At 41.3% G+C, this 27,737-nt stretch overlaps 1 protein-coding gene across 1 annotated transcript; it reads right to left on the bottom strand.

The window, feature by feature from the left end:
• Positions 1-3,932: 3,932 nt before the first annotated feature.
• LIN28A (lin-28 homolog A) lies at positions 3,933-27,480 on the bottom strand. Its single transcript, XM_040422240.1, has 4 exons — positions 27,450-27,480; positions 18,809-18,987; positions 6,280-6,464; positions 3,933-4,119 (listed from the first exon to the last, which is right to left on the bottom strand). The coding sequence occupies exons 1-4, from the start codon at positions 27,478-27,480 to the stop codon at positions 3,933-3,935; spliced, it is 582 nt and encodes a 193-aa protein (XP_040278174.1).
• Between the last annotated feature and the right edge of the window lie 257 nt (positions 27,481-27,737).

The raw sequence follows: 27,737 nt of genomic DNA, 5'->3' as shown, positions 1-27,737 counted from the left end.
ACCATATTACACTGATCCAAAAATTTAGCAGCCATGTGTTTCAATAACAGCAGCCGGCATGCATACAGTCACATTTTTAAACTCCACATACTGGTCCCTATGCCCCTTAGAAGCACAGTTTTAGTACCTCTGGTGGGGAATTTACAGCAGGAAATAGGGTCCATATTGCGTCCTAAAATTCATTGCCTTTATTGGACTGTAAGTATTTTCATAAACTCTTCAATGAAAAAAAAATGTGGCTTTTCCCTTGGTAATCTTTTTCTGAATACACTTTCATTTTAAGCCAACATTATGAATTAATCTAAAGTCCTATACCAATGATCTCGCTGTCTTTACAGCGTAGACTTGGTTAATACTGTGGGTGGCTACAACAATCGGTATCTAATATTGATCATCATTCTATCAAAAACATATAGCAACACATTACTGCAAATTGTGGTTGCTGCTTTATTTTTATTTTTTTATAAATCTATTTGCATGAAAAATTGCATTGCAGTCTAACGCTTGAATGTAGTGTGAACCTAAGGCACTTTGCAGTGTACATCAGACGCATACATTGGGAAAGACTGTGGACATACACCCTTGACAGAAGTTTCTGACATATGCCACTGTGTGGTATACAATGGCATATGTTACCATTGACTTCCGTTATTAAAAAGTATATACCATGTGGCATACATATTTTTAATGATTTAGTGGCCTGGGCTATTCAATATGCATTCCGACCCAATGGGGGACATTTATCAACGTCTTTATGCCACAAAAGTGGCGTAAAAAAAGTCACAAATTATGTGCACCATATTTTGTGACTTTTTAAGCTTCCTGGCACCTTTCCGATGTGCCAAGAAAAGGGAGCCGGGCTTAGCGGAAGGTTATAGCTAAGATTATAGCTAAAGTCTGCAGCATGTAGCTGGTATAGACTTCAGTATCTGGTGCATGGTAGGGCAGAGATGCGCCTAATTTATTAAAAATTTAACGTCAGTGCAGACAGATCAATACTGGCGTATGGGTACGGCGGTCTTGATAAATGTCCATCATTGTATGCCAAAAAGGATACCCTATTGGCATACTTCGGGTCACTGAGCTCCTATTGATGCATTTGGTATATGTGCTGGGGAGCTTTTGCTATGCATTCAGCGAATGTACACTGCAAACACAGTACAAACGCTTGGTCACTGGTAGTTGACAGTTGGAATATTTCCTATACAGGTCACTCAAATATCTGGTCAGAAGCCAGATTGTCAGTTGTTGGTGAGTGTTAGGCTAAGTTCACACCACATTCAGCTATTATGTTTGGCAAGAACATTTAATATGGTCCCAACAAATGTACTCCTAAAATGTTTTCTCAGCACAGTCGATTATGGTTCTAAATACAGTTGAGACTATGTTATCCCGTTGTATACCACAGAAATGTACAGCATTACGTTTTTGGCATATGCTTGGCTACGAATGTGTATGGGTATGCCAACTTCTAATTTGGGAGATTTCCATACATCGTAGGTTGCAGACACAGAAGAAAGTTAAAATGTGCATTTGCTAATAGCTGTAGACCACGAGAAGCCCCCCCATTTCTCAGTGTTTGCACATTATTTACATACCACTTCTTATTAACAAGTCGACAGTGCGCAAAAGCATCCTTGTAAAAGACTGAGGTGTACAAGAAATATAGATTAAAATATTAAAAAAATAGAGAAAATCTGAAGTACAAGAAAACACTTGGAGCATAATATAGACACACATTAGAGATTTCAATATATATAGAGGTATGAAGTTATAGGAGCAGAAACTAGGGACCTTGAGGAATATCTGAGTGGGAACTAACAGGTTAAAAGGTTTCACTCATATAGTTTGTAGGAGAATTAAGTCAATGCCATTTCATGTAATGCAAGTATACTGATCTTTGATGCTATGAGTTCCAGCCCGATGGCAGATCTCCTGTCCTGTACTCACATGCTGTGAAGACAGGACTGTATACCCATGGTCAGGTTGGAACACACAGCATCACAAATCACCATGATGCAGAGAATTTGTCTTGGTGAAACTGTGCAAAATGTACCCGTCACACACGCAGTGTTTCATGGACTACACTCGCCTGTCTGAAGCAGACTTAAGATGTGAAGAAGTCACCATTTAAGGCCAGCTAACAGAAATTGTAATTTTGTGCACAATTACCCTAATTGATACAAAAGCAATTGTAGCTATAGATTGTTGGTGAGTTTGCACAGTGTCTGTACAATTAAGGTACCGTGCTATCAGTCCATTCAGCACTATAATCTGCTATCTTATAGTAATTTGTATGACTTTTTAGAATTTCCATTCTTCTGTCCCACTCTAATACTATTGCTTGGTCCTAGTTCTGCTCCTGATAAAGCGCCAAGTTCACACTATTTCTGTTCTTTTTGTTGTGGATTTTAAACTATTGTGCAGTTACACTACTACGTAGTAACATTAAAGGGAGTCTGTCACCTGGAAATGACCTGTTAAACCAGGCACAATTCCTTGAGCTAGTTCAGCTGAATGAAATGATACCTTTCACTTAGTGATTTGTAGCTAAAAATTCGGGAGAAAAAGTACTTTTAATCCATATGCAAATGAACAGTTAAAGGGGTTATCCCATCACAATGATCACTGTTAAATCTCTTAATGATTTGACAGTGATCATTTTTCTAAAATACTTTTTATTATCCAATTCCCACCCTTTTTGAGAAAAAAAGTCCCCTCTTACCTGATTGTTGTCTTTCGTCTCCCCTGGTTACGGCCACCTCTCCTGTCGAATCCCGCCGGGCCGCGCTTGCGCAGAAGACTGAAGATTCTCTCCCGGCCGGGCTGCGCAATGTCCTGAATGCGCACGCCGCCATGCATGCGCCATGATAACTTCTTCCTGGCCAGTATAGTATAGAGCCGCGAACGCGCACGCTGGCTCTGTACTATACAGGCCAGAATAAGTCACCATGGCACATGTGCGGCATGCGTGTGCGTTCAGGACATTGCACGGCCTGGCCGGGAGAGGACGTCACTCAAACCTAGCCGAATCCAGGAAGTGGACGTCGTGCTGGACGAAGGTAAGTATGAAAACTGAAGATGGGAATACCCCTTTAAGTGCACCAAGGACAGGGACAAGCGATTCTGTGCTCCCTTGCTCCTCCAACTTCCTTTGCCAGCCCATCCCTCTCCTTCTTGATTGACAAAGCCAGGTATCTACATAGTCATAGCCCTGTCAATCAAGGAGAGGGAGGGGCTTGTAAAGGAAGCAGGAGGAGCAAGGGAGCACTTGTCCCTGTCCTTGGTGCACGTAACTGCTCATTTGCATATGGAATTAAAGTACTTTTTCTCCTGAATGAAGCAGACTGCTGAGTGAAAGGTATTATGACATTCTGCTGAGCTTATCTTACAAGTCAGTGTGTGTTGGGCGATTTCTAGATGACAGATAACCTTTAAAGAGAACCCATTAATGGTAGACACAGACATGGCAGATGACAACTTTGATGTAGCTGAAAACCGTGTGGCCAAAAAACAGTTTTTTAATATAAAAAATTTGATTGACAATTACTTGTTTATGGTCACACAGTTTTATAATTTTTTTCTTAAAATCAGTGCAGCCATTAACCATAAACAAGCAATTGTCAATCAATTTGTAATGAGTAATCCAAAATAGCTGCAACTCACAAACCAACACAGTTTTCAGCTGCATCTCAGCCTTTTCTCCAATGTACGACGGCTGCCATGTCTGGCACTACTCTGAAAATGAAGTCCATTCTGCAGGCAGCAGGTTATAGAGCAAGAACAGTTCTACTCAAATCGTTTCTATATATAAACTCATTACATAATATATCCCTCATAACTGCATTATATTTTGTATTACCTAGTTCATATGGAATATGTTATTTTTGAAGACAAACCAAATAGTGTGAACTTAGCCTAAGACTCTCCAGCTACTCTGTATTTGCTGGGCTTGATTCATCAATGGCAGACTTTTCTTGTAAACTGGTAGGCTGTGCAGCTTTCACTGGGCACTGTGCCACCATGTGGCTTGTACTCTGGCAGAAGTGGCATTTCTTAGGTTGAGGAGGCAAGTTACATTCTTTGGCATGATGATCCAGTCCTCCACAGTTATAGCACCTGTATGGACAAAGTAGTATATGTAAAAATGACAGAAACCGGTAGTAGTAGTTGACAAGATGAGAAAAGTCTTGTTATAAAAATCACCCTCAAATGTCCAATTCCAGAACATAAAAATGCAGGTGTGACTAGGACACCACAATGTACCTCTTTCCTGAGAAAGAGCCCAACATTTGAGGTTCAGCATTTGAATTTTCATAGACAATTCTGACTAATTCAGCTTGTCCCAGCCGAAAATGTAAATAGTGCTGGTTTTCTGCCATAAAAAGTTGCAAGTTTTGGAGCACAGTATTTCTGCTCAAAAATGTGTGAGACTCTTTGTAACTTTTCAAAGTAGATGGAAAAGTGACGTGGTTTGGTTATGTCTGTTAGATTTCTGCTAGATTTATCAATTGCGCCTTTTTGAAATGTTGCAAAAAAGGTGCAATAATATTCCTACAGGTTAGTGGCATGTAAACTGGAGTTTACCTACGCTAGGCAAAAGAGCTACATGTACTAAATTTATCAAACCAATTGAAACATTTACTTAAGAGGACCTTTTCTGCAGACAGCAGTTACACAGCGGATTGATACATATAGGACTGTGTAAAACTTAGGGTACTTTCACACTAGCGTTTTTCTTTTTCGGTATTGAGTTCCATCACAGTTTTATCCTAATGCATTCTGAATAGAGAGCAATCCGTTCAGTATGCATCAGGATGCTTCAGTTCAGTCCCTCTTACGTTTTTTGGCCGGAGAAAATACTGCAGCATGCTGCATTTTTCTCTCCAGCCAAAAATCCTGAACACTTCCCGGAATGACGGATCTGGCATTAATTTTCATTGAAATGTATTAGTACTGCATCCGGCGTTAAAATTGCCGCATTGATGGATCCGTTCTTCCAGTCTGCACATGCGCAGACCTTTAAATCTGTGGGAGAAAAAAAAAATACCGGATGCGTTTTTCCGGATGACAGCAGAGAGACGGATCAGGTATTTCAATGCATGTGTCAGACGGATCCGCATCGGCGACGGAACTGCCTGCCGGAATTCTCTGCCGCAAGTGTGAAAGTACCCTTAGGCAGGTATCGAAAAAAAAATGCTTTAAAAAAACAGAAGTATTAATAATTTAAATGTATTCTGCAACAGAACAATGACCCCAAACATACCGCCAAAGTCATTAAGAACTATATTCATTGTAAAGAAGAAAAAGAATCAGGAAGTGATGATATGGCCCCCACAGAACCCTGATCTTAACATCATTAAGTCAGTTTTTGATTACATGAAGAGACAGAAGGGTTTGAGCAAGCCTACATCCACAGAAAATCTGTGGTTAGCTCTACAAAATGTTTGGAACAACCTCCCTGCCGAGTTCCATCAAAAACTGTGCACAAGTGTACCTAGAAGAATTGATGCAACTTTCAAGGCAGAGGGTGATCACACCAAACATTCATTTGATTTACAGTTCTTTTGTTCACTTTGTTAAATTGATAAAAAAAAAAAAAAAACACACTATTAACCTTTTTTTACTTTGCAGCATTTTTCCCACAGCTGCCTAAAACATTTGCACAGAACTGCATTTTTGTGGAAAATAATTCAGTAAAACTTGTAATTTCTACATTTATATCTCTGCTTTTTCTAATGTAACACCACCCCCATGAACAGCTCTTAGTAGGCAGGGGAGGTGGTATCAGGGACTGACTGTTATGTATGTATACACACACACACTTCTACAGAGAATACTATCAATCACTGACAATTTAATATTTACCGAAACTACACCCAGACCCTCATTTGTCAGCTGATCGGGTCTTTTATGAAGTAGTAAAATGTTGTCTAGTGTAATGTGCTCCAGACAATAATTGAAACTAATCAGCTGCATGAGCAATGATAAGGTATGAGCAATTGTTTGCGCAGCCGTTCACCCTCCAACAGTTGCCCAGTTTAAAAGCGCATTTTAATGAGTGCCAATCAACTTACTATAGCATTGACAGGCACTTGTTATGGGTAATTGTCTTTCCTTGGTGGTCTCTTATCTATTGATAAAAGGTATCAACAAATGAGGTTCCATCTTTATCTATTCTACTATTTTCAGAATGCTAAATCTAAGTAGCTTTAAATTTGTCAATTTTTTTAAATGAGGTTTGTCCAGTTTTATCTGAATAAATATTATTTATTTTACCTGTCCCCTTTTGGCTTTCGTTTTTGTTGTCCCTTTACTTTAGGTCTCCTCTCACTTCCTATGCAAGGAGCACCCCCTGGTCCTGTCACTCTTGTGGATTCCAAGCCTTTTGAAGATTTCTTGAAAGTGAATTCCACACATTCTCCCTCCTTCAGGCTACGAAAACCTTCCATGTGCAGTTTACTCTGTTAGTGGGAAGAAAAAAATAGATTATAACTAGAAGTACAGAGAATAGGAGAAAACTGATATTAAACACTGGTTGACCTCAAGAAACAGTGCAATAGTAAGAATGGCCATTTATGATATACATATATGGATTAAAGATGAGCGGATTTCTCAAAACTTTGATTCAGTTGGTTCGCCAAATTTTCCGAAAAGATTCGATTCAATCTGAATTTATTTGTGGCGAATCACGTTAAAAAAAAACAGCTATTTCCTGGCGGCAGAGAGCCTGTAAAGTGGTGTAGAACACTGTGTCTTGCAGTAACACGCATAAAGAGTCTGCTGTGGTAGTGAAATATTACTGTGAGTCAGTATGACAGGCGTCGCTCTTAGAATCACTTCACACATTTGGTCAATTACCTGGCCAAAACTGACCAAATAACTCAAGTGTGAACTCAGCCTTGCAGGTCAATGTTAGTGCCAGGTATAAAGAACTATGCAGAGGCCAAAAGATCCTACTATAGCTTGAAAGAGCATACTCCTTTTACACTGTCATCAGTTGATTCCACGTAGATGTTTAAAGAATCTGTTCTATTAAACGCTTATACAAGTAGAGCCCTCATTAAAGAGTGGAGATGGTGTCAGCAGTAAGTTCGTGTTGACGTCATTATTTTGCTCTTCCTCTGATCCGTCAGAACAATAACCCCCAAAAAACAGATCCTGTCTGTTAAGCATCCGCCTTCACTCGGTCAGCATTTGGTCAGTAATCCATCAGTATTGCTAAAAGCTAAAAAAAAAAAAACAAAACAGGAGTGGATCCTAGACATGTCATATGATGACACGTGAATGGAATCTTTGCATGTCTTCTGTGTTTTGTACCCACTCCTGCTTTTGGCTACCAAACCATATGCCAATTCTGATGCAAAATAGGGACCACGTCATACAGGCCTTACAGCTGCTACATAGACAGGATCCGTTGTGCATCTAATTTTTCCTTCCTTCTGACAGATAAGAAGAAGGGTCAAATAAATGATGGTGTCAACCAGGCCAAAAAGGCAAAATAGTGGCCCATGTGGGAACAGCATGAGAAGTCCACAAAGTGGCCCAGTGACAGTGGTGAGGTGGCAGCAGCATGTGGAGACCACATAGTGGTTATGTGGCAGCATGAGGAGACCAGAGTGGTGAGGTGGCAGGAGCATCAGGAGACCACAGAGTAGCCCAGTGACATTGGGTGGGCGGCAATACCAGTACCAGCTGAAGATGGTGGTTTGCTGTAATAGCACCTGGCAGAAGGTGTGGCATATGTCAGGTGGCAACATCCGAATAGTATCTAAAGCAAGTAGCCAGAAGAAACAGGTCTATTTTGTCAAAGTGTAGGTGTGGCACCATGGATGATCTAGTCTGATGCATCAGGCACTGGCGTTTTAAAATCCTGGCTGATCCACGCCTGATTCATCTTCACAAAAGGTCAATTTCTCCACATTTTGGGTGGACAGGAGAGTTCTCCTTGGGGTAACTAAACACCAACTCTGATGCCACACTGCTGGCTGGGCAGGAAAGCTTGTCCAGGGCAAACTCTGCCAGTTGCAGCCACAAATAGAGTTTGGCTGTCCAGTAGTATCTTCGATGTGGGGTGGCAGGGTGCATTCCAAGTATGCCACAACCTGCTGGTTCAGGTTCTGCTCTATGTCTAGCTGCTGCTGCTGGCGAGTAGTTTCTTCAGTAGGAGACTTTAGACTTAAGTTGCTGCTGATGGAGCTGGTACTGCTCCTGCCCTCCCAACCCCCACCCAGCAGCATGGCAGTGGAATGTGAGCGCAGAGAGCCCCCTGTCAGACCTGCCTGAGGATGGGCGATGGCGCACATAGGCAGCGGCCAACTGACTACATAGGATGTCTCGATAGTAGTTTAGTTTGTCCTCCCTCTCAGCGGGTGTAAAAAAAAGCCCGGTAGCAAGGGTCTAACATGGTGGAGAGCCAGTAGTCATCCTTTTGCCGAATGGTGACAATTCGGCTGTCACTACGCAAGCAATTGAGCATGCATCGGGCCATTTGCGCAAGTGGCTCGGAAGGACTCCCTGCCTTCATCTCCACTGCATACTGCCACAGTGTGTCTGGGTCATCTGCCTTGTCTTCCTCATTGCCCTGTAGCTCCTCCTCTCCTGTCACCTGTGTAGAAAAATCAGCCATTTCTCTACACATTGCTTGTACTCAACTGTCCTTCTCCTTGTCCTTTTCCTCTTTCTGGCCCCACTGGACTCATGTAGTCGTGAGAGGTAGTCGTCACGTCTCCTGTCCAGCCAGATTTAGCAGCATCTGTTCCAGGACATGAATCAGTGGAATGACATTGTTCATCTCGTAGTCCTGGTGACTGACAAATAAAGTGGCCTCCTTAAAGGGCCTGAGCAAATGGCAGGTGTCACGCATGAGCTGCCACTGGCTAACATCGAAGTTACACAGGGGAGTACCGCTGTCCGCCTGTATCATCAAGAAATCGTTTATGGCCTTTCTCTGTTCATATAATTGGTCCAACATATGGAGGGTGGAATTCAAACTGGTGAAAACGTTGCATATTAGCCTATGTTGAGGGACGCCGTTCTGCCGCTGCAGCTCAAGGAAGGTGTGCTTTGCAGGGTACGAGTGGCTGAAGTGCATGCAAAGTTTCCTGGCCATTTACAGGATGTCTTGCAGATGGGGTGAAGACTTCAGGAACCGCTTTACAACCAGATTGAACACGTGCGGCATGCAGGGTGCATGGCTCAGCCCTCCTTGACACAGCGCTGACACAATGTTCTATCTGTTGTCTGTCACCATGGTTCTGATTTTGAGTTGTTGAGAAGAAAGCCAGGATTTGATTTCTTAATAAAGGACGCAGAGCAGTTCCTCCCCTGTGTAACTCCGTTCGGCAAGGCAAACTAGGTGCAGAACAGCATGACACCGCCGTGCCCTGCACATGTGGTATGCTGGAGGAGCAGTGTGAATTGTCCATGCTGAGGACACAGTGGAAGATGAGGAGGAGGCAGAGGCGGACATTGTCGCAGGACCAACGGCGTCAGAACGTGGAGGTGGAAGTGGCGTCACCTGGCCAAGTTGCTGGACAGGAACCACATTTACCCAGTGGGCTGTAAAGAACATATATTGTCCTTGACCGTAGTTACAGCTCCACACGTCGGCGCTGCCGTGCACTTTGGCAGACACCGACAGGCTCAAGGACTGGCCCACCTTCTGTTCTATATATGTGTGCAGGGCTGGTACTGCCTTTTTTTGCAAAGAAATTACGGCTTGGGACTCTCCACCTCCGCTCAGTACAAGCCATCAGTTCTCTGAAAGGTGCAGAGTCCACGAATTGGAAAGGGAGGGACTGCAGCACGAGCAACTTGGCCAGGAGCACTTTCAGTTTCTGAGCTGTTGGATGAGTGCACGCATACTGTTGTTTCTTGGCAATCGCTTTGGTGATCCATTGCTGACAGAATTACTGATGAGGAGAAGGAGGACGAGGAGCACAGGTATCAGGACCAGCAAATGATGGGAAGTACAGGCAGCTCCCTTCAGCTGAGGTGGTGGAGCCTTGACTGCATGAAATTGGGTGCGTGCCACTGGGTGATGCAGCGGTTGCTGCGGCAGGCTGGACCACCACAGCGGAGACACGGTTCACATGCAAGCTGCCACACTCTTCCCCTGATGAGGATTATGAAGCCTCTTCTTCATCCGGCTCCCAAGTGCGATCGGCTACATAATCATCATCATCATCATCATCCACTACTGTCTGTACATCACTGATGTCCCCCTCAACGGTCTCAGGACCAGAAGCCTGACCTCTCGCAACACCTGCTCCCACGCGACTCTAATCATCACTACTTTCCCGCCTACTGGAGGAAGCAGCAGATGTCTCCTCCAGATTTTGGCTGGGCAGTAGCTGCTGACTGTCTTCTAGTAGCTTGTCCTTGCTGAAAAGTGGAGCCGAGCCTACGGCATATAATACTTCTCGCGCTAACTGAAAATGACAGAGGAAGGTTCAAGACAGGTGGGGGCACAGGGCCTGCTCCCAGGCCATGCCAACTAAATGTCATGTCAGAGGAACCCACCGACTCTTGGCTGGGTGTGTCTGCCAAATTTTTTCTTATAACTACACCCCAAAAAAAAGAAATATAACAATCACAATTCACCTCAGAAAGGTTAATGGGACGTATGTAGATTTCCTTTTAATACACCACGTAAATGGCTGTAGTACAATGTAACTTCACTGGTGAACAATTAAAGGGAACCTGTCACCGGTTTTTAACCGTAAGAATCATCTGCATCCTGAGATAGTTCTCCCTTTTAAAAAAAAAAAAAAACTCCAAGTACTTTTTTTACAGTCCACTTTTGCTTTTTTCAAATTATGTAAATTAAATGCTTACCTCATCACTTCCCATTCCTAACCCCACCTCCCCTTACATGAGTGACAGAATCGAAAGATCCTACCCTCCTCCCAAACTCACGTCCCAAATCCCGCGCATGTGCAGAACCAGTCACCTCACTCACTGATGAAAAAAAAAAAATCTAGAATACTCGAGATTACAAAGTGCCGATATTCGCGATAAAAATTTGCAATTAGAATATTCACGATCAACATTACTACTGATCATATAATGTATACTGTGCAGCTGCGAGACTTGGAAGAGAAGGGATGGAGATGAGCAATCAGAGGGTGTGTCTTATTCGTTTGTGGACATGGCTGCACTCCAAGAGTCAGAGAACGCTGGTCTCATCTCTAAAGCATGGAGGAGACAGGACTCATCTAAGGTGCATTTACATATATGGCGGGAACATTTATTGTCTTTCTGCGGTGAAGTTACATTATACTACAGCCATTTACAGGGTGTATTTAAGGGAAATAAACCTACTTCCTATTATATGTTCTGCGGTGAATTGTGATTGCTTTTTTTAGTTTTAGTTTTTTTTTGGGGGGGGGGGTTATTAAATCAGAAAAAAAAAATATATATCTCAATTGCTGTTCAGTGGTGAAGTTACATTGTACTACAGCCATTTACGTGGTGTATTAAAAGGAAATATACGTACTTCCCATTAGCTGTTCTGCGGTGAATTGTGATTGTTATATTTCTTTTTTTGGGGTGTAGAAATAGGAAAATCACAATTCACTGCAGAACAGCTAATGAGACGTACATATATTTCATTTTTATACACTACATAAATGTCTGTAGTACAATGTAACTTCACCGCTGAACGCCACTTGACATATTTTTTCCCCTATTTCTACACCACAAAAAAGAAATATAACAATCACAATTCACCGCAGAACGGCTAATGGGACGTACGCATATTTCCATATACACCACGTAAATGGCTGTAGTACAATTTTACTTCACCGCTGAATGGCAATTATGACATTTTTCCCTTTTTTTTATTTCCTATTAATACACCCCCCAAAAAAATTTAACTGTGTAAAATCAATGCAGAATAGCTAATGGGACATACGTATCTTTCCTATTAATACACCCCGTAAATAGCTGTATCACACAGAACTTGCACCCCAATCACAAGCAAGGTTTGCTGATGTATCATATAATGCAAACAACTAGATGCAGCAGTATAACACCAATCTGGATCCCCAATTAGTGCAGCAAGGTGTAATAGAATCGCTCCTATTACCCAGGCTGTACACTCTCCTACACTGCACCTGCCATCTGCACTTATTCTGTTGGGAGTTTAGTGTAGATACAATGTATTAGAATGGAGGTGATTTGCCTGGTCACATGACCCTCAGTCAGCCTCCATTTTATGGACAGGACCTCTGTGTGGACAGCACAAAATACTCTGTAAACAAAGGGGCATACCTTATGAAATATAGAAAGTGTCACAGAATTTCAACATAGGCTATATTGGTAAGTGCCATATAATCATCCTACATACACATTGTTCAACAATAACCAGAAAGTGGCCAACCCCTTTAATAGTACTTACTGGTTAAACAAGATTAAAATTAAATAGCAGTTGTGTGGATGATGGCCAGATTTTCCTGTTAAAAGCATTGATTGCCCCAGCTCCCGCTCCCAGCACCCCTGGCAAACAGCTGATTTTGCTGGGGGAATCCACAGCCAGCCAGGTGGTAAATTCAGGATTACATGGCAGTCGTTCACATGAATGGCTACCATCTAATACAAACATGACGCAAGTCCATCAGAACAAGAGAAGCTTGTACTCAGAAGTTGTTTTCTGGCTCACAGAGTGAGAGGGTCCTAAACAGAGCCCCCCTTCCCCCTCTATAATGTCCATATGCCCTATCAGTAAAACCCTTAAAGAGGTTGTCCAACAAAACATATTATACATTTTTTAAACCATCACCTGGATCTGAATACTTTTGTAATTGCATTAAATTCAGTATAGCTACTGCAATCCACCTGTATAGTATCACCTGCTGTTTTCTCATTTTCTAAATTCTATGTCCAGCTCACTAAGGCCTCATGCACACGGCCCATTCACTTGAATAAGTCTGCAATCCGGAGCTGCGGTGCGGAACGGAGGCACGGAGCTCCACGGAAGCACTACGGAGTGCTTCCGTGGGGTTTCTCTTCGTGCCTCCGCACTGCAAAAAAAAATAAAATAAAATATAGAACATGTTCTATTTTTTTACGGTGCGGACGGATCACAGACCCATTCAAGTTGAATGGGTCTCGATCCGTCCCGGTTGCCGCACGGATGTTGCCCGTGCATTGGGGACCGCAGTCCCCAATGCACGGAACGGCCGCACAACGGCCATGTGCATGAGGCCTAAGGTTATCATACATGCTCAGTTCCATCCTTCAACTGCCACCAGCTGCAGCAGAAAGGACCCCCCCCCCCCGAGCGTGTGCAAACCCACCCTGAGATGCATGCTTGAAATAGATCTAGCAGAACAACTGCAGCAATAAATGGGGAGATCCGTGTCATGCACAGGGTTGCCATGTGCTATATATCATCTGATTTTCATTTTTTACATTACTCATGGGGTAACCCCTGGTGTCAGACTTAAATTTTGTGGGTTTGGTGCATTTTTTGCCACATTTCTTTTGGCAAAAAACAGTAGCTCCAGAAGTTGAATGGAAGTCTATGGGAAAAACAGCTGTTTTTTTTCACCCTTGAGGTGTTTGTTTTTTTTTCTATAAATTGCAGAAACCTGGCGTGTTTTCCCTCATTGCCTGGCAGGTTTCTCCTATAAACTCTGCGTTTTCTTGCCGTTAAAAAAAAAAGCAAGTGCAATAGGTGTTGGCTTTTTTTAAATTTGCATGCCAATTTTCTTATCAATGTTTTTTTTGAGAAAGGAAAGTGACATCTCATGGTCCATATACTTTCCTCTACAAGAAAATGCTAGGCATGTGAAACATGCATTAAAAAAATGACAAGTGCTAAAACACACTATATGGACAAAGGGATTTCTGCAAATATTGCCCTTGGTCAGATTCAAACCCAGGACTACAAGGCAGCATTCTAACAGCTGTGCCAACCCATGCCCAACAAAGTTTCATGGTTTTAAGAATAAAATCCAAATGGTAGGGTTTTAACTATTCATTTATGGCATGTGTAGTAGCAGTATTTATAAAGTGCCTTGTTTTGGTGGCTTGTTGTTAGTGTGTGACATATTGTATAGACTGTACGCACATCCATTATCCTAGGTGTCCATTTGCATGGGGATTCCCTTGTAGTCTAATTTTTACTAACAAATGTGTAAAAGTCATTTCCTTCTCACCAGGTGGGGGGTGCCAGGTTTCCCTGCCTATGACAGAGATGATATTCTAACTATCCATGTGAAAGAACAAAGGGATCTCAGACATGCTATACATTCCCTGCATTCCTAACAGAGTAGGGGGAAGGCAAAGCGGTGTGGGGGGGAAGGGGCTTGCTCTAATATGCAGGTAGCCATGTGCTCTGTACTTTGTTCGGTTGCATCAGATGCTGTGATAAATGCCATGGCATGAAAGGAATACCATTTTACCTTTAATTCATTAACGTGTTGATTTGCATTATGAATGTCCAGTATTTTTGATACTATGTACTCAGATTTAGATTTTTGTTTTTCAAACCTCTGACAATATTTACTAGGAAAATATTAACTTTCATTCTTGCATTTGCAGAGATACCAGCTATCTCTAGGAGAGCCCTGGCACCAAGCTAGGCCTGCGTTTATCAGCTTTGTCTATCATCAGGGAACCAGCATTACGAGAAGGTTTAATTAATGATTGATAAGTAGTAGTAATAATGCCAATATATTCCATGCACACTGGTTTGGCCGAAAACTCTCTCTCGCAATGTTCTCATACATATACAAATCTGCACTATTTGACACTTTTTGTGATTTAATTGGCTTCAATTATTATTCTAAATTCACTATTGGGGTGGCTATCGTTCTGCAATATCACTGAATGGCGATTTATACGTTTGTCTCTGTTCCTAAAGTTATAAAATAACATCTTTATCAGACAAAAGGGGCCTTTTAGACTGGACAATTTTCAGGCCATTTAACAGTAGCAAGCTTTCATATAATCATACCATGATCAGCCAATAAACGAGCGAAACGCTAATTTGTCCCTTGATTAGCATCGTTAGTCAGGATGAAAAATGCACAATTATCAGCAGCACATCTACCTGTTTAATCAAGGATGTGCTGCCATTAATCTTTAGAACTGAATGAACGACTACGATAGGCTATTTTTTAATATTTTTAGAACTGGTATACATGGCGCGTATGGGGAAGTCACAGATTCGCTGCAAATCCCCTTAGTGACCGAATCTGCGACAGATATACACCAAAAATTTGTATACATCTTTTCATAAATGACCCCCATAGTTTTTATCGATCTGAAGATTTTAACACTAGCGTGAAAGTAGCCCGAACAATAGTTCCCTTATTCACTTTGCATCGACCAGTGTGATAGGCTTGTGTAAATGTGCGCCGATCCACATGTTTATATAATAGTCCTAAGGGTGCAGCCAAACGTTCCGGTTTTCTTGATCCAAAATCAGGAGTGGATCATAAAAAAGGAAAGTATTAACCCCTTCAGGACCAGGCCTATTTTCATTTTTACATTTTTGATTTGTCCTCATGTTCCAAAAGCCATAACATTTTTATTTTTCCGTTCACATAGCTATATGAGGGCTTATTTTTTGTGGGACAAGATGCATTTTTTAATGCCACCATTTAATTTGCCATGTTTTGTATAAGGAAAAAAAATATTTGTGTGGCAAATTTGAAAAAAATACCAAATTCCACCAAGGTTTTGACATCACAGCGTTCCCTATGCACTAAAAATGACCTGACATTCTTATTCTGCGGCTCAATACGAATGCGGCGATACTTAAAAAAAAAAAAAAATGAAATCTTCAGAAAAATCTAAAATTTTGAAAAAAATCTGAATGGGTGCCGTACCCTAATAGATTAATGTCCAATTTGGCGTAAATTAATTGAAACTGATCAAACTTTTATGGACCCTATAGATGAAAATCTACTAATCACTTTTCATGTGTGTAATTCAAGTGTTTCTACAGGTGACCTTGCCCGCTTTCATGCAGTCAGTGTTTGATCAGTGATTTCTACCAGCGATTAGGAGCCAAAACCAAGAGTGGAGGCAACACAGAGATCAGGTATAATTTAACGATTTCTATCTGTTTTGTGTTTTTGACCCACAATTACTAATGAAAATCACACTGACTGTGTGAAAGCGGCCATGAGCAGCAAGTACCGACCATACCTTTACTTTCCACGTAAAACATACGTCCTGTTTACTCCTCGGAAATTAGAGGTAAGCTGGTAACTGCGTTCACTTCAATGGGGCCGCAAAAGATGCGGACAGCACTCAGTGTGCTGTCCGCATCCGTTGCACCGTTCCGTGGCCCCACAAAAAAATAGCATGTCCTATTCTTGTCCGTTTTGCGGACAAGAATAGGCATGTCTACAATGGGCCACCCGTTCCGTTCCGCAAATTGCAGAAGGACAGGGGCGGCTTCCGTTGTTTGTGGACCGCAAAAAATGGCACGGCCGTGTGCATGTAGCCTAAGTGTATAATAAAAAACCTTAGAGGTAATGATAACTTCACATGAAAATACACTTGCAGCAATGATGATATTTCCAATATTGGGAATAGTTTTCAAATATCAATGTTTGCAACTAAGCACCACAATAAAAAAAAAAATTTTTTTGTGTTTTCCCATAGACTTTTTACAGAAAAAAAAAATGCCTCAAGCAAATGTCAAAAACGAAAAAAAGCCACAAAAAATTCAGTGTGAAGGATGCCTTATAGTGAGAAGAATAAATGCATCTGCTTTCCTTCCATTTTACTTTGTCTGTGTCATCTTTATGGAGAAGTTTATTGGTTGTTCCAGGCGGTTTTCCTTATTCCCACTTTCTCTTAAACACTGGTAAAATAAAGGACAGTGCTTCATAAAGCAACTTTACAGACCAATAGCTTTCAACTAGTTAGTTAACATGCATGTTAAATATTGTTAAAGTAGCACTTTGTGGGCAGCACGGTGGCTCATAGGTTAGCACTGGTGCCTTGCAGCGCTGGGGTCCTAGGTTCAAATCTGACCAAAGACAACATCTGCATGGAGTCTATATGTTCTCCCCGTGTTTGCGCGGCTTTCCTCCGGATATTCTGGTTTCCTCCCACACTCCAAAGACATACTGATAGGAGACAGATCGTGAGCCCCATTGGGGGCAGTTGGATGCTAATGTCTGTAAAGCACTGTGGAATATAGCAGCGCTATATAAGTGCATAAAATAAATAAATAAAGCCAGTCAGTGAAAATGTACATTTATTAGGTTTATCATTGGGGCAAGTTCTCAATATGTTTGAAAAAGGTCAGTACTTAGGAAATTGAAATTGTGTATGATTTTGTTGTTGTTGACTTTTATTACAGATCCATTCCTACTGACCAACATAGATGTCAGTATATCATTCAACAGTATTTTGATAGGTAGACATATTACAAAACACAGACATATATATATATATATATATATATATATATATATATATATAAAAATAAATAAAAGAGGGTACTGCTTGCATGACACACAATGGTAATTTACTTGAATATTAACATGAATAATATCTTTTATATGACCTCACTCATGGTGGCTTTGGAGAGAGACAAAGATGCTAAAAATTAATCCTTTTAAAAGTAGATGTTTAGATTTTTGTATGTTAATCATCAAGCAATGTGCCCACTGCATCCTATCAGTGGATCTGGAGAATACAATGCAATTTGGAACTTATCTTCCGGTTTCTGGATGTCTTATCTTAATCCATGTCCTGCTTAAACAGGAGATATTGAGATAGGAAATACTGTGCTCTTTGGTGGGAGATGACTGTAGCCAGAACAAAACCATCAGAGCTTTTGATGTTGGGAATGTTAGTGGCTCCAATAAGGAAATTGGACATTCAGGACAATAAATAGATATATGCCCAGGATCCCACCAACACACTTCTAAAATCTCTTGAGAATGCATAGGTCAAGTAAAGGTTACAAAGAATCCACTACTCAAGGCTCATCACAAAATAATCATTTTGGCCTCTGCAGGAGGTCTCATCTCCAGAGAGATAGGTAAATCAACAGAATTGATAACATTAGATTAGAAGGCGGACAGATTTTTTTAAAACCAATATCTAAAGTAAAATCATGTACATGCTGTTACTACAAAGATTGGGTACCTTTACCTGCTATACACATCATTCAATGGTATAGAAAAGAAAAAAGTTTACATTATGACATCATGCTGCTGGATTAAAATATTTTCAAATAAAATGGGATACAGTATAATAAATGAAATATGTTTTCCCACACATGCCTAAACTTTACATTGGATCTCAGTGATGATTCCCTACAGACAGGAGTACAGAAGTTTACTGATCATTGGGGAAATGTAGTTAGGCGAGTATTTATTTTACTGTTTTTCAGGGGTACTTTTATTATGTGTGGGCACTAAGGGAGGCACTTTAACTGTGTGGCGGCTATCACTGTGGAGTTTGGCAATTGGGCACTGTAACACAAACACATCGCAGCAAAACAAGAAATCTAAAAAAAAATAATGTCTAAAGATACAGGCCAACTACTTCCAGTAGTTCAGAGATGTGGTGTTTGAAGTTGACCCGTCGGTGAAATTTTGAGTGGTATGGGCCTATTACTAGCAGACCTGAAGACATACTGACTTCATTCAGTTGTTGCTCTTGGTCATATTCAAACCTAAGACCCTCCTGTTGCAAAGCAACAGAGCCATCTATGGAGCCACTATCCAAGTATTAAACTTTTATTTTTCTTCTGCTCAGACTGTACTTTAAAAGGCACTGAAACCTATTTGTAAAGTTGAAATTCTTACAAAAATAAGCCTCTTACCTGATGCACAAAGACGTCAACAGGAGTTTCCAGATCAACACCTTCTTTCTTAGTCATTGTGAGGAAGCCGAAGCCCATTCTAACGTTGAACCATTTGCATACTCCAGATCCTTGAAGGACCTTGGATTCCTCTGGTTGGAGAGGATCTGAGGTATCAGTAACATGCTTGGAAAGCCCACCTGAAGATGTAAAAACAAGCAGTTAATAAGGTTGTCCCAGACTAAGCGCTTTTTATTTTACTTGCTTATATAGCACCTACATATTCTGCAGCGATTTATAGACCTTATCACTTGCGGTCCCCAGTGGAGCTCACAATCTTAATTCTCTATCAGTATGTCTTTGGAGTGTAGGAGGAGACCAGAGTAGCCACAGAAAGCCCATGCAAACACGGGGAGAACATACCTACTACATGCAGAAACAGTCAGTTGTAAAAAGTTACACTTTTGATACAATATTTGCAATAAATCTTTGTCGCACTCCGTGTGTCAGCTGTAAGTAGGGTTCCAACCCCATTATCAACTTTTGATACAATAGTTCCCCAAACAGTCTAATGGGGGTGATTCATCAAAAGTGAATCTGGCTTAGATACACATAGCAACCAATCAGATAAAATAACCATCTAAAAATAATGTATCTCAGATGGAAATAGCTAAAATGGATGCAAAAAGTGCATAACTGCATAATGGATGCCTAAAATACAGAATCATTTTTTTTTTCTGTTCTTCTTACTGATCAGAAGAAGCGAAAACAAAATGGTGATGTGAACCTGGCCTAAGCCAGTTTTCATTTACACCACTTTGATAAATCTCCCCCCAAATGTCTGAATGATTGCTAGTAAAGATATCTGCCTTTCAGTATCAGTAGGTAGCGGTCTAAAAATAAGGTGAGGATGAAAGAAACCTGCTTTTTTTTTTTTTTTTTTAAGCCAAATACATCATTTTATTTACGACTATGCTGGAAGATAAAAGAGTAAAGGATATTTTACATAGGCAGATGATCATTGCTGCCCAGCGATCTACCTACTAATGAACAAACACTCATTTGCTAGCTGATCATATCTCTTATGTTCGCATATAAAATTATGCGCACTCATTGACCCGACATTTGACTGTGTAATAGGGCCCTCATCACATATGGTATTGGTCTGAGTTGGCCATTTGTGCACAAAGATATTTTGTCACAATAGTACCTGTTCTGATCTTCCTCATCTGCTGTTATTGTTACTAAAATAAAACCTTTATTTTCTCTATAATATAGAGTTGTCTTTCAGATACTGCTTGCACGTTACAGATCTGCGCAATAATAGGGCCCTAAAGCTGACCATAAACATTGGATGAATATCTGAACGAACCGATTTCAGCAGGTCCAGCTAACAATCTAAAATGTATGGGGATCTACCAACTTAAGGCGCATTTCCACACGCCAACAATTATTGGAAAGGAACTGTTCTTTCCTAACAATTGCCTGCTTATCAGTATAGACAAAGGGCTGCATTCACATGCAGCCATCACCTCCACTGTACGAGCTATGGCTACTGCTATCTCTCATCCTAATACAGCTTTATTGTTTTGATCTGCTGCCCCGAAACAATGATTTAGGTGTCTGCATCAACCATGGTTTCACCCAATTAAGGAGCAGTTGATCTGCAGCACCATTACACAGGGCAATTATCGAGATAACGAGCGTTCGTTGCAATGCTCGCTACTGATCATCGGCACGACAATTATGCAGTGTAAATTACCCCTCAGCAGACATTGAGGGAGATCAGGATGGTGCAGTTGGATTTCAACTGCAACTCTTATTAGTTTGTTATTAGAGAGATCAGCAACTGCAAGAGGTGGCTCAGTGGTTAGCACTGATGCCTAGCAGCGCTGGGGTCCTAGGCTTGAATCTGACCAGGGGCAACATCTGCATGGAGTTCGTATGTTCTCCCTGGGTTTCCTTCGATTTCCTCCTACACTCCAAAGACATACTGATAGGGACCTTAGATTGTGAGCCCCATCGGGGACAGCTTGATGCTAATGTCTGTAAAAGCGCTGAGGAATATAGTAGCGCTATATAAGTGCAGAAAATAAATAAGTGGGTTTTAGAGAGGTAGGTGTTGGCAGAATGATCATTCAGCAGACAGCTATCAAACATGTATAGCCAGGAGAACTTGGCAAAATGAGTATGGTAGCGCGACACTTTCAAAAAGATTTGTTATGGCCTTTAATAAAATACTTTTGAGCTCAACATTTTGGGCATACATCTTGAAAATCTCCCTGCATATACTTCACACATATCCACAGAGCTTCAGTCATCCGACAGAAAACAGAACTATCTTTTTGGCCTCGGAGTCAGCGTGGTATTTCTCGAATATATATTTATTTAAACTGTATAGAAAAGTGCAGCCACCACAAAAACGGTAAACTTCATGAGATATTCTTTTTTTTGCAATGGACTCTAAAGCAGGATTTTTTTTTTAATGCATTTCCTTATTCTAGCTAGATACATTTATCACTTATCTACTGGACAAATAATAAATGATACATAGATGGGGAGCTTGACTGCTAGAACCCAATACCCCATCAGGGTTGAGGGGGTGCATTATTGACGTATCAGGATAAAAGTTACCTAAAGACAGGATACTATGTTATTGACATCTATAATAAATAGGACATTAGCCCAAATCATGTTGCATAGAGATAAAAATAAATTACATATTGACAAATGTAACATTGTTGTATCTCTAATATACTATGCGTGCTGATTCATGTAATGATATTTGTAAAACCATGTGTTACAGTGCCAATAACTGAAAGTGCTTCTGCGTTCACTGGGAAAATCTGGATAAAGGGATTCAATGCAGTCCCAAAAAGACTCCATTTCTAGAAAACACATTGTACACAGCATCTCGATTAGGCCTCATGCACATGGCAGAGCTGTATGTAGGTGGCATTTTGGAGAGAGTCTCTGCAGTTCTGTATTAGCTTTGGGCCCTCCTTGTGAACTTTACAGGGCCTTATAGGAGTCTATAGGTGCCTTATCAAAGCTCCTTACAGCTTGTATGAAGCTACGGAAGAAGTAAAACTTCTATGTTACCTTTATGATGTGTTAATTTTGTTGTATTTGCTACGTTTTGTAACTTTTTTTTAACATTCTTTTATTCTATTTGCATTTTTATAGCTGTTTGGTCTCATGCACACGGCCGTTGTTTTGGTCCGCATCCGAGCCGCACTTTTTGCCACTCGGATGCGGACCCATTCACTTCAATGGGGCCGCAAAAGATGCGGACAGCACTCCGTGTGCTGTCCGCATCCGTTGCTCCGTTCCGTGGCCCTGCAAAAAAAATAGAGCCTGTCCTATTCTTGTCAGTTTTGCGGACAAGAATAGGCAGTTATATCAATGGGTGTCTGTGCCGTTCTGCAAATTGCGGAACGCACACGGACGCCATCCGTGTTTTGCGGATCCGCAATTTTCAGACCGCCAAACACACAACGGTCGTGTGCATGTAGCCTTTAAGTTAATCTCAAGGTGGTTTACTAGAGATTTCCGGTCCTTGTTTGGTCAAATGGATTCCATGTATAGAAAAAGGTCACCAAAATCAGTTTGCCCTGGCGGTCCTTATCTATGCAAAAAGGTTATACATTACATTATTATACAGGAACAAGGCAATGACTAACGTGTTTTATTTTATTTTTCTATAGACCTCAATTACCCATACAATGCCTGTGCTGTAACCATGTGTTATACATTCAAAAATTTCAATAAAAATTGTTTGCAAAAAACATAGTTCATTTAGTCTCCTCTGCTGTCTTTTCCTCCAGCTGCAAAGCGTTTGAAAAAAATAAAAAGATCAGCAGTGATGCCAGTACTACTGCAGATTACCAATGAGACCACTTATGGACTGCAGCAGTCACATGTTTGGAACATCAGTGTTGGCAGCCTGTAAAGAGCAAGAGTGCTGGATCGTGGGGATATAAAAATTAGCACTGTTTTTGTTATTTTATTAAATTTGCTGCTCCATTTTTTTTTTCAAAACTCTCTTACAACCTCTTTAAAGAAGTTTTGAAGGGAAAAAAAAAAAAAAAAAAGTCTCAGCTGGGTAAAAATACAGTAGATAAAAAAAGGTGTACAGGTGAAACTCAAAAAATTTGAATATCGTGCAAAAGTTCATTTATTTCAGTAATGCAGATTAAAAGGAATTGCATTAATGCAACTTAAAATTTGAATTTTGTAAAAGGGTTTAATATTCTAGGCTCAAAGTATCACACTCTAGTCAGCTAATTAATCCATACCCCCTGAGCAAAGGGTACCTCAAAATCGTGACTTTGGGGCTTCAGAAGCTATAAGCCATAATCATCCAAATTAGAACAAATAAAGGCTTGAAATATCTCACTTTGCATGTAATGAGTCTCTCATATGTTAGTTTCACCTTTTAAGTTGAATTACTGAAATTAATTAACTTTGCACGATATTCAAATTTTTCAAGTTTCACCTGTACTTACCACAACGATCTCCTACCACTATTAGGCCTCTTGCACACGAACGTGTGCGCCCCATGGTCGTGCTGCGGGCCGCAATGCACGAGCACAGTCCGTGGGGCAGCCGCAGCGGATTGTGGACCTATTTACTTTAATGGGTCCGCGATCCGGCCGTTCCGCAAAAAGATAGGACAACGTTCTGCATCTCCGGATTTGCGGACCCATTGAAGTGAATGGGTCCGCATCCGTGATGCGGAATGCCCATGGAACGGCACCCGTGTATTGCGGATCTGCAAATGCCATCCGCAATACAGCAAAGGGGCGCACACGTTCGTGTGCAAGAGGCCTTATTCTACATTCACACGACCGTGTGTGTTTTGCAGTCCGCAAAAAAAACAAAAAAACACGGATGACGTCCGTATGACATCCGTTGTTTTTTTTGCGGATCCATTGCAACAATGCCTATCCTTGTCTGCAAAACGGACAAGAATAGGACATGTTCTATTTTTTTTTTGCGGGGGGCTACAGAACGGACATACGGATGCAGATAGCACACTGTGTGCTGTCTGCATTTTTTTGCGGACCCATTGAAATGAATAGGTCTGCATTCTATCTCAAAAAAAATTAAAATAAAATATGGAACGGACACGGAAACAAAATACGTTCGTGTGAATTTAGCCTTATGCCAAGGATGGCTGGTCCCCACCATTTTATGCAGCCAATCACTGGGTGATGTTTTAAATATATTTTTATCCTGGACCCCTTTAAAAGGGGTTATCCAGTAATATATAATGATAATCTAACGAGTCACGGCACCCCAGCCAATCAGCTGTTTTAGGGAGCTGCCACGCTCCCCTGAGCTCTGGGGCGCACACCCTGCTCCTGGCAGCTTTCCCAGCACAGCGCTGTACATAGCCTAGGAAGAGTCCACGGTGCTCACTGAATGCCTGGCCTCTAACAGCTGATTGGCGAGGGTCCCGATATCTGAACTGATATTGATGACCTATCATAGGGATAGGTCATCAATATTTATTACCGGATAACTCCTTTAAGTTAGTAACAAAAGTGTCAGGGTCAGGCGGCTTTGTCCAAAGATTGCTGTGTATCAGTGTAGCTTTACAACATAATGGAAGCCAGTAGGGTTGCAATTACCGTGACAACAACTCCAGAGTTACAAAAAAATACAAATAATCAAACACTGCAGTTTTTTTGCGATTCTGGGGTTTTGGTCACAGCAACATACGAGTCTTGGTGTGACCCCATTCACTTCCATTATGTTGTGAGGCTGCATTTCTACACAGCGATCTTTGGTTGCAAGATGCTTGATGTGGCCAAAATCACTGCATACCCCATCCTCACTGGGATTAGATTTAGCTTTACAACGCACAGCTTTTACAGGTTTTTAAAATGTTTTACTGCAATGCTTAAAAGAGCATTAAGGCTGGGTTCACACCTGAGCGTTTTACAGCGCGTTCCTACGCGCTGTAAAACGCTTAACAGGCAAAAACCAATGATTCCCTATGGGAATGGTTCTCACCTGAGCGTTTTACAGCGCGTACGAACGTACTGTAAAACGCCCTACGCCCCAAGAAGTACAGGAGCTTCTTTGGGGCGTATGGTCCCGCGTGCCCGTACATAGACTTCCGGGAACGCGCGACAATGGGCATTTGCTTGTTTCGCTCCGTGCGTATGTAAACGCCCGATAAATCGCGCATACAGAGTACGCTCATGTGTGAACCGTACAAAACTACACCAATTCACTGTATAAGGCCTCATGCACACGACCGTTGTCTTGGTCCGCATCCGAGCCGCAGTTTTTGCGGCTCCGGTGCGGACCTATTCACTTCAATGGGGCCGCAAAAGATGCGGACAGCACACGGAGTTGCTCCGTTCCATGGTCCGCAAAAAAAATATAACCCGTCCTATTCTTGTCCGTTTTGCAGACAATAGTCAGTTATATCAATGGCTGTCCATGCCTTTACGCAAATTTCGGAACGCACGCGGATGCCATCCGTGTTTTGAGGATCCGCAATTTGTGGACCACAAAACACACAATGGTCGTGTGCATGAGGCCTTAGGCCTCATTCACATTTCAATATTCTGCGAACAGCATACTGATCCATGTAAAACAATAGGCCAGTTCACATTTGAGCATTTTTAACGGTCCATGGTTCCATAAAAAAATATATATATATATACGGAAGCGTGTACTACTTTGATCCGTGTAGTGGATCAAACGTGTCCATTCAGGTCTATGGGTTCATGAAAATCATGCACCACACATGAATGCCATTCGCCTGCAGTCCGTTTTTCAGTAACCACTGGTAGGAGAGTCTATGTAAATTTATTTCCTGCCGAGCAGCGTGCGTGGTATACATATGACACACAGAGGGCAAAAAACGGACACACGGATCCTTCACAGATGAAACCTGGATGGATTTTTTTTTTTTTTTTAAAGGACGTCAAATGCACACAGAAATGTGAACGAGGCCTAACCTCAGTTACTACATATGGCTTGACCATGCAGATTTAGTGCAATTTTACATATGGGAAATTGTCCAGTGATCAATAACTAAAATTGGCCATAGGCATGATCATTATTGTTACCAGAACAGTTTCTTGTTGACGAGTCTAATCGTTACTTGCACAGTGCTAAAAATAATTCATTATTTCAAAATGTTCCTTCAGTGGTTAAAAACAAGATCTTATCATTTTCTTTACTAACTTCTGAGAAAACTACACTTGGAGCAAAACCACAAAATTTCCCACAACACAAATAATTTTCATTGGAAAAATCATATTGTGAGATAATTCTGCTCCTAAGGCTTCATGCACATGGCTGTACCGTCTTTTGCAGTCTGCAAATTGCGGATCCACAAAACATGGATACCGGCAGCGTGCGTTTCTGCATTTAACGTAATGGAAGGTCTGTCCCTCAATAGACCAGTTTATCCTTGCCCGTGATATGGAAATGAATATGACATGTTCTGTTTTGGGGTTTTTTGCGGGGGTCCTGGAATGTAGGTATTCCAGGTGCTGCGCGCATCTTTTGCAACCCCATGCAAAACGTTTGTGTGCATGAGGCCTAATGAGCATTCTGACTAACAAACTGAACCATTTTTTGTACAGAGGTAGCACTTTTGTCTGTGGCCAGATTTTGCTCAATTGATACTTATTCATTGTATCAACAATATAAAAATAGCAAATAATGAAACATCTTAGGCTGTGTTCACATCAGGTTTTGTACCACATTTAACATATACTTTGGGAAAGTAAAGGATACAAAATGTGTACTATGCTGCATTTTGCAGAATTCAGCAAAACAAAAGAAAAAAGGTGTATACGTGAACATATATATTTTTTATATAATAAAACTCTATGGTCATTGTAGGCATCCATCCATTCAATGCCTACATCATTAAATGTGGGACAAAAATATGATGTGAACACAGCATTAAAGTAGCAGCTAGTTTCCCTGCTGAATCCACTGACCTATTCATATGCACATTGAAATAGTATGATCATATGAGGTTTTCACTTTCCAGACAAAACATTTCCTGATGAGATCAACACACAAACCATTTCCAGCATCAGAAAGGTTTATGAGAATTGCTGCATGGGACTAGAATAGATCCACAAATGGTCCTTATTAGCACAGATGCCCTTCTAGCAATAACCAGAGCCTGCAGAGCTGTGTGCATGCATAGTCCAGGATATAGTCATTTATTGGAGATACTTCTATCTATGTATCCATCAACACAAATCAATCCCTAGCTCTAAGCAGAAGGCAACAACTTATTTCCTGTTGCTTTTTATTAATGATAGAAACATCAACTGAAGACAAATGAGCACAGGGCTGCCTGGGAAATACTCATTATTGACGGGCTGGAGCTGGATCTTCTGGAGCTTATTCATGAATGGAGACCGCAAGACCACATTCCACAATAAATCTGGAGTCTCAGGTTTCGTGCAATGATTTGTGGGCGCTTTTTACGAGACCCCGGCAAAGGAAGCAAAACAGCACAAGCATGTAGAGAAGCTCTTGGCTTCACCAGTGAAATGTCCTCAAAACTGGTCAATACATTATTTCCAGCTTCATACCCTATACAGTGCAACCCAAGTCCCAACTGAGAGGTATCCTAGCTCTTTTAGGGAAAAAAAAAAAAAAAAAACATCACCTGTGAGCTCCTGGTTGGAGACAGATCCCATGTTCTTGGACCCCTCTGAAGCTATAAAGTATCCAATGTCTGGTCACAGCAGACGTTCGGTGTCCTTCAGTTTTGCCAGAAACTTCAGTATCGCAAACTGCCCACCCTCCCCCAAAACTAGAAAAGGAGATTAAACGCACAGAAGGGGGAAATAAGGTTTGCTACATCTTTACTAAACAATAGAAATGGGAGGGCGGTTGCCTTTGAAAAGATCCAAAATTTTGCAAGACAATTGAAGACCAACAGGCAAAGCTTCCC

This window comes from Bufo bufo, chromosome 3, assembly GCF_905171765.1.
Source record: "Bufo bufo chromosome 3, aBufBuf1.1, whole genome shotgun sequence".
Classification (NCBI taxonomy): Eukaryota; Metazoa; Chordata; class Amphibia; order Anura; family Bufonidae; genus Bufo; species Bufo bufo.
Note: the sequence above shows the minus strand (reverse complement) of the source record. Positions and strands in the feature narration are given on the sequence as shown.

Excerpts from the sequence above, each read along its gene's own strand:
- LIN28A (XM_040422240.1), bottom strand. The coding sequence starts at position 27,480 with ATGGGATCTGTCTCCAACCAGGAGCTCACAG. Across the intron at positions 18,988-27,449 it reads CTCCAACCAGGAGCTCACAG|GTGGGCTTTCCAAGCATGTT; the intron begins GTGATGTTTTTT and ends TTACATCTTCAG. Across the intron at positions 6,465-18,808 it reads TTGACGTCTTTGTGCATCAG|AGTAAACTGCACATGGAAGG; the intron begins GTAAGAGGCTTA and ends TCCCACTAACAG.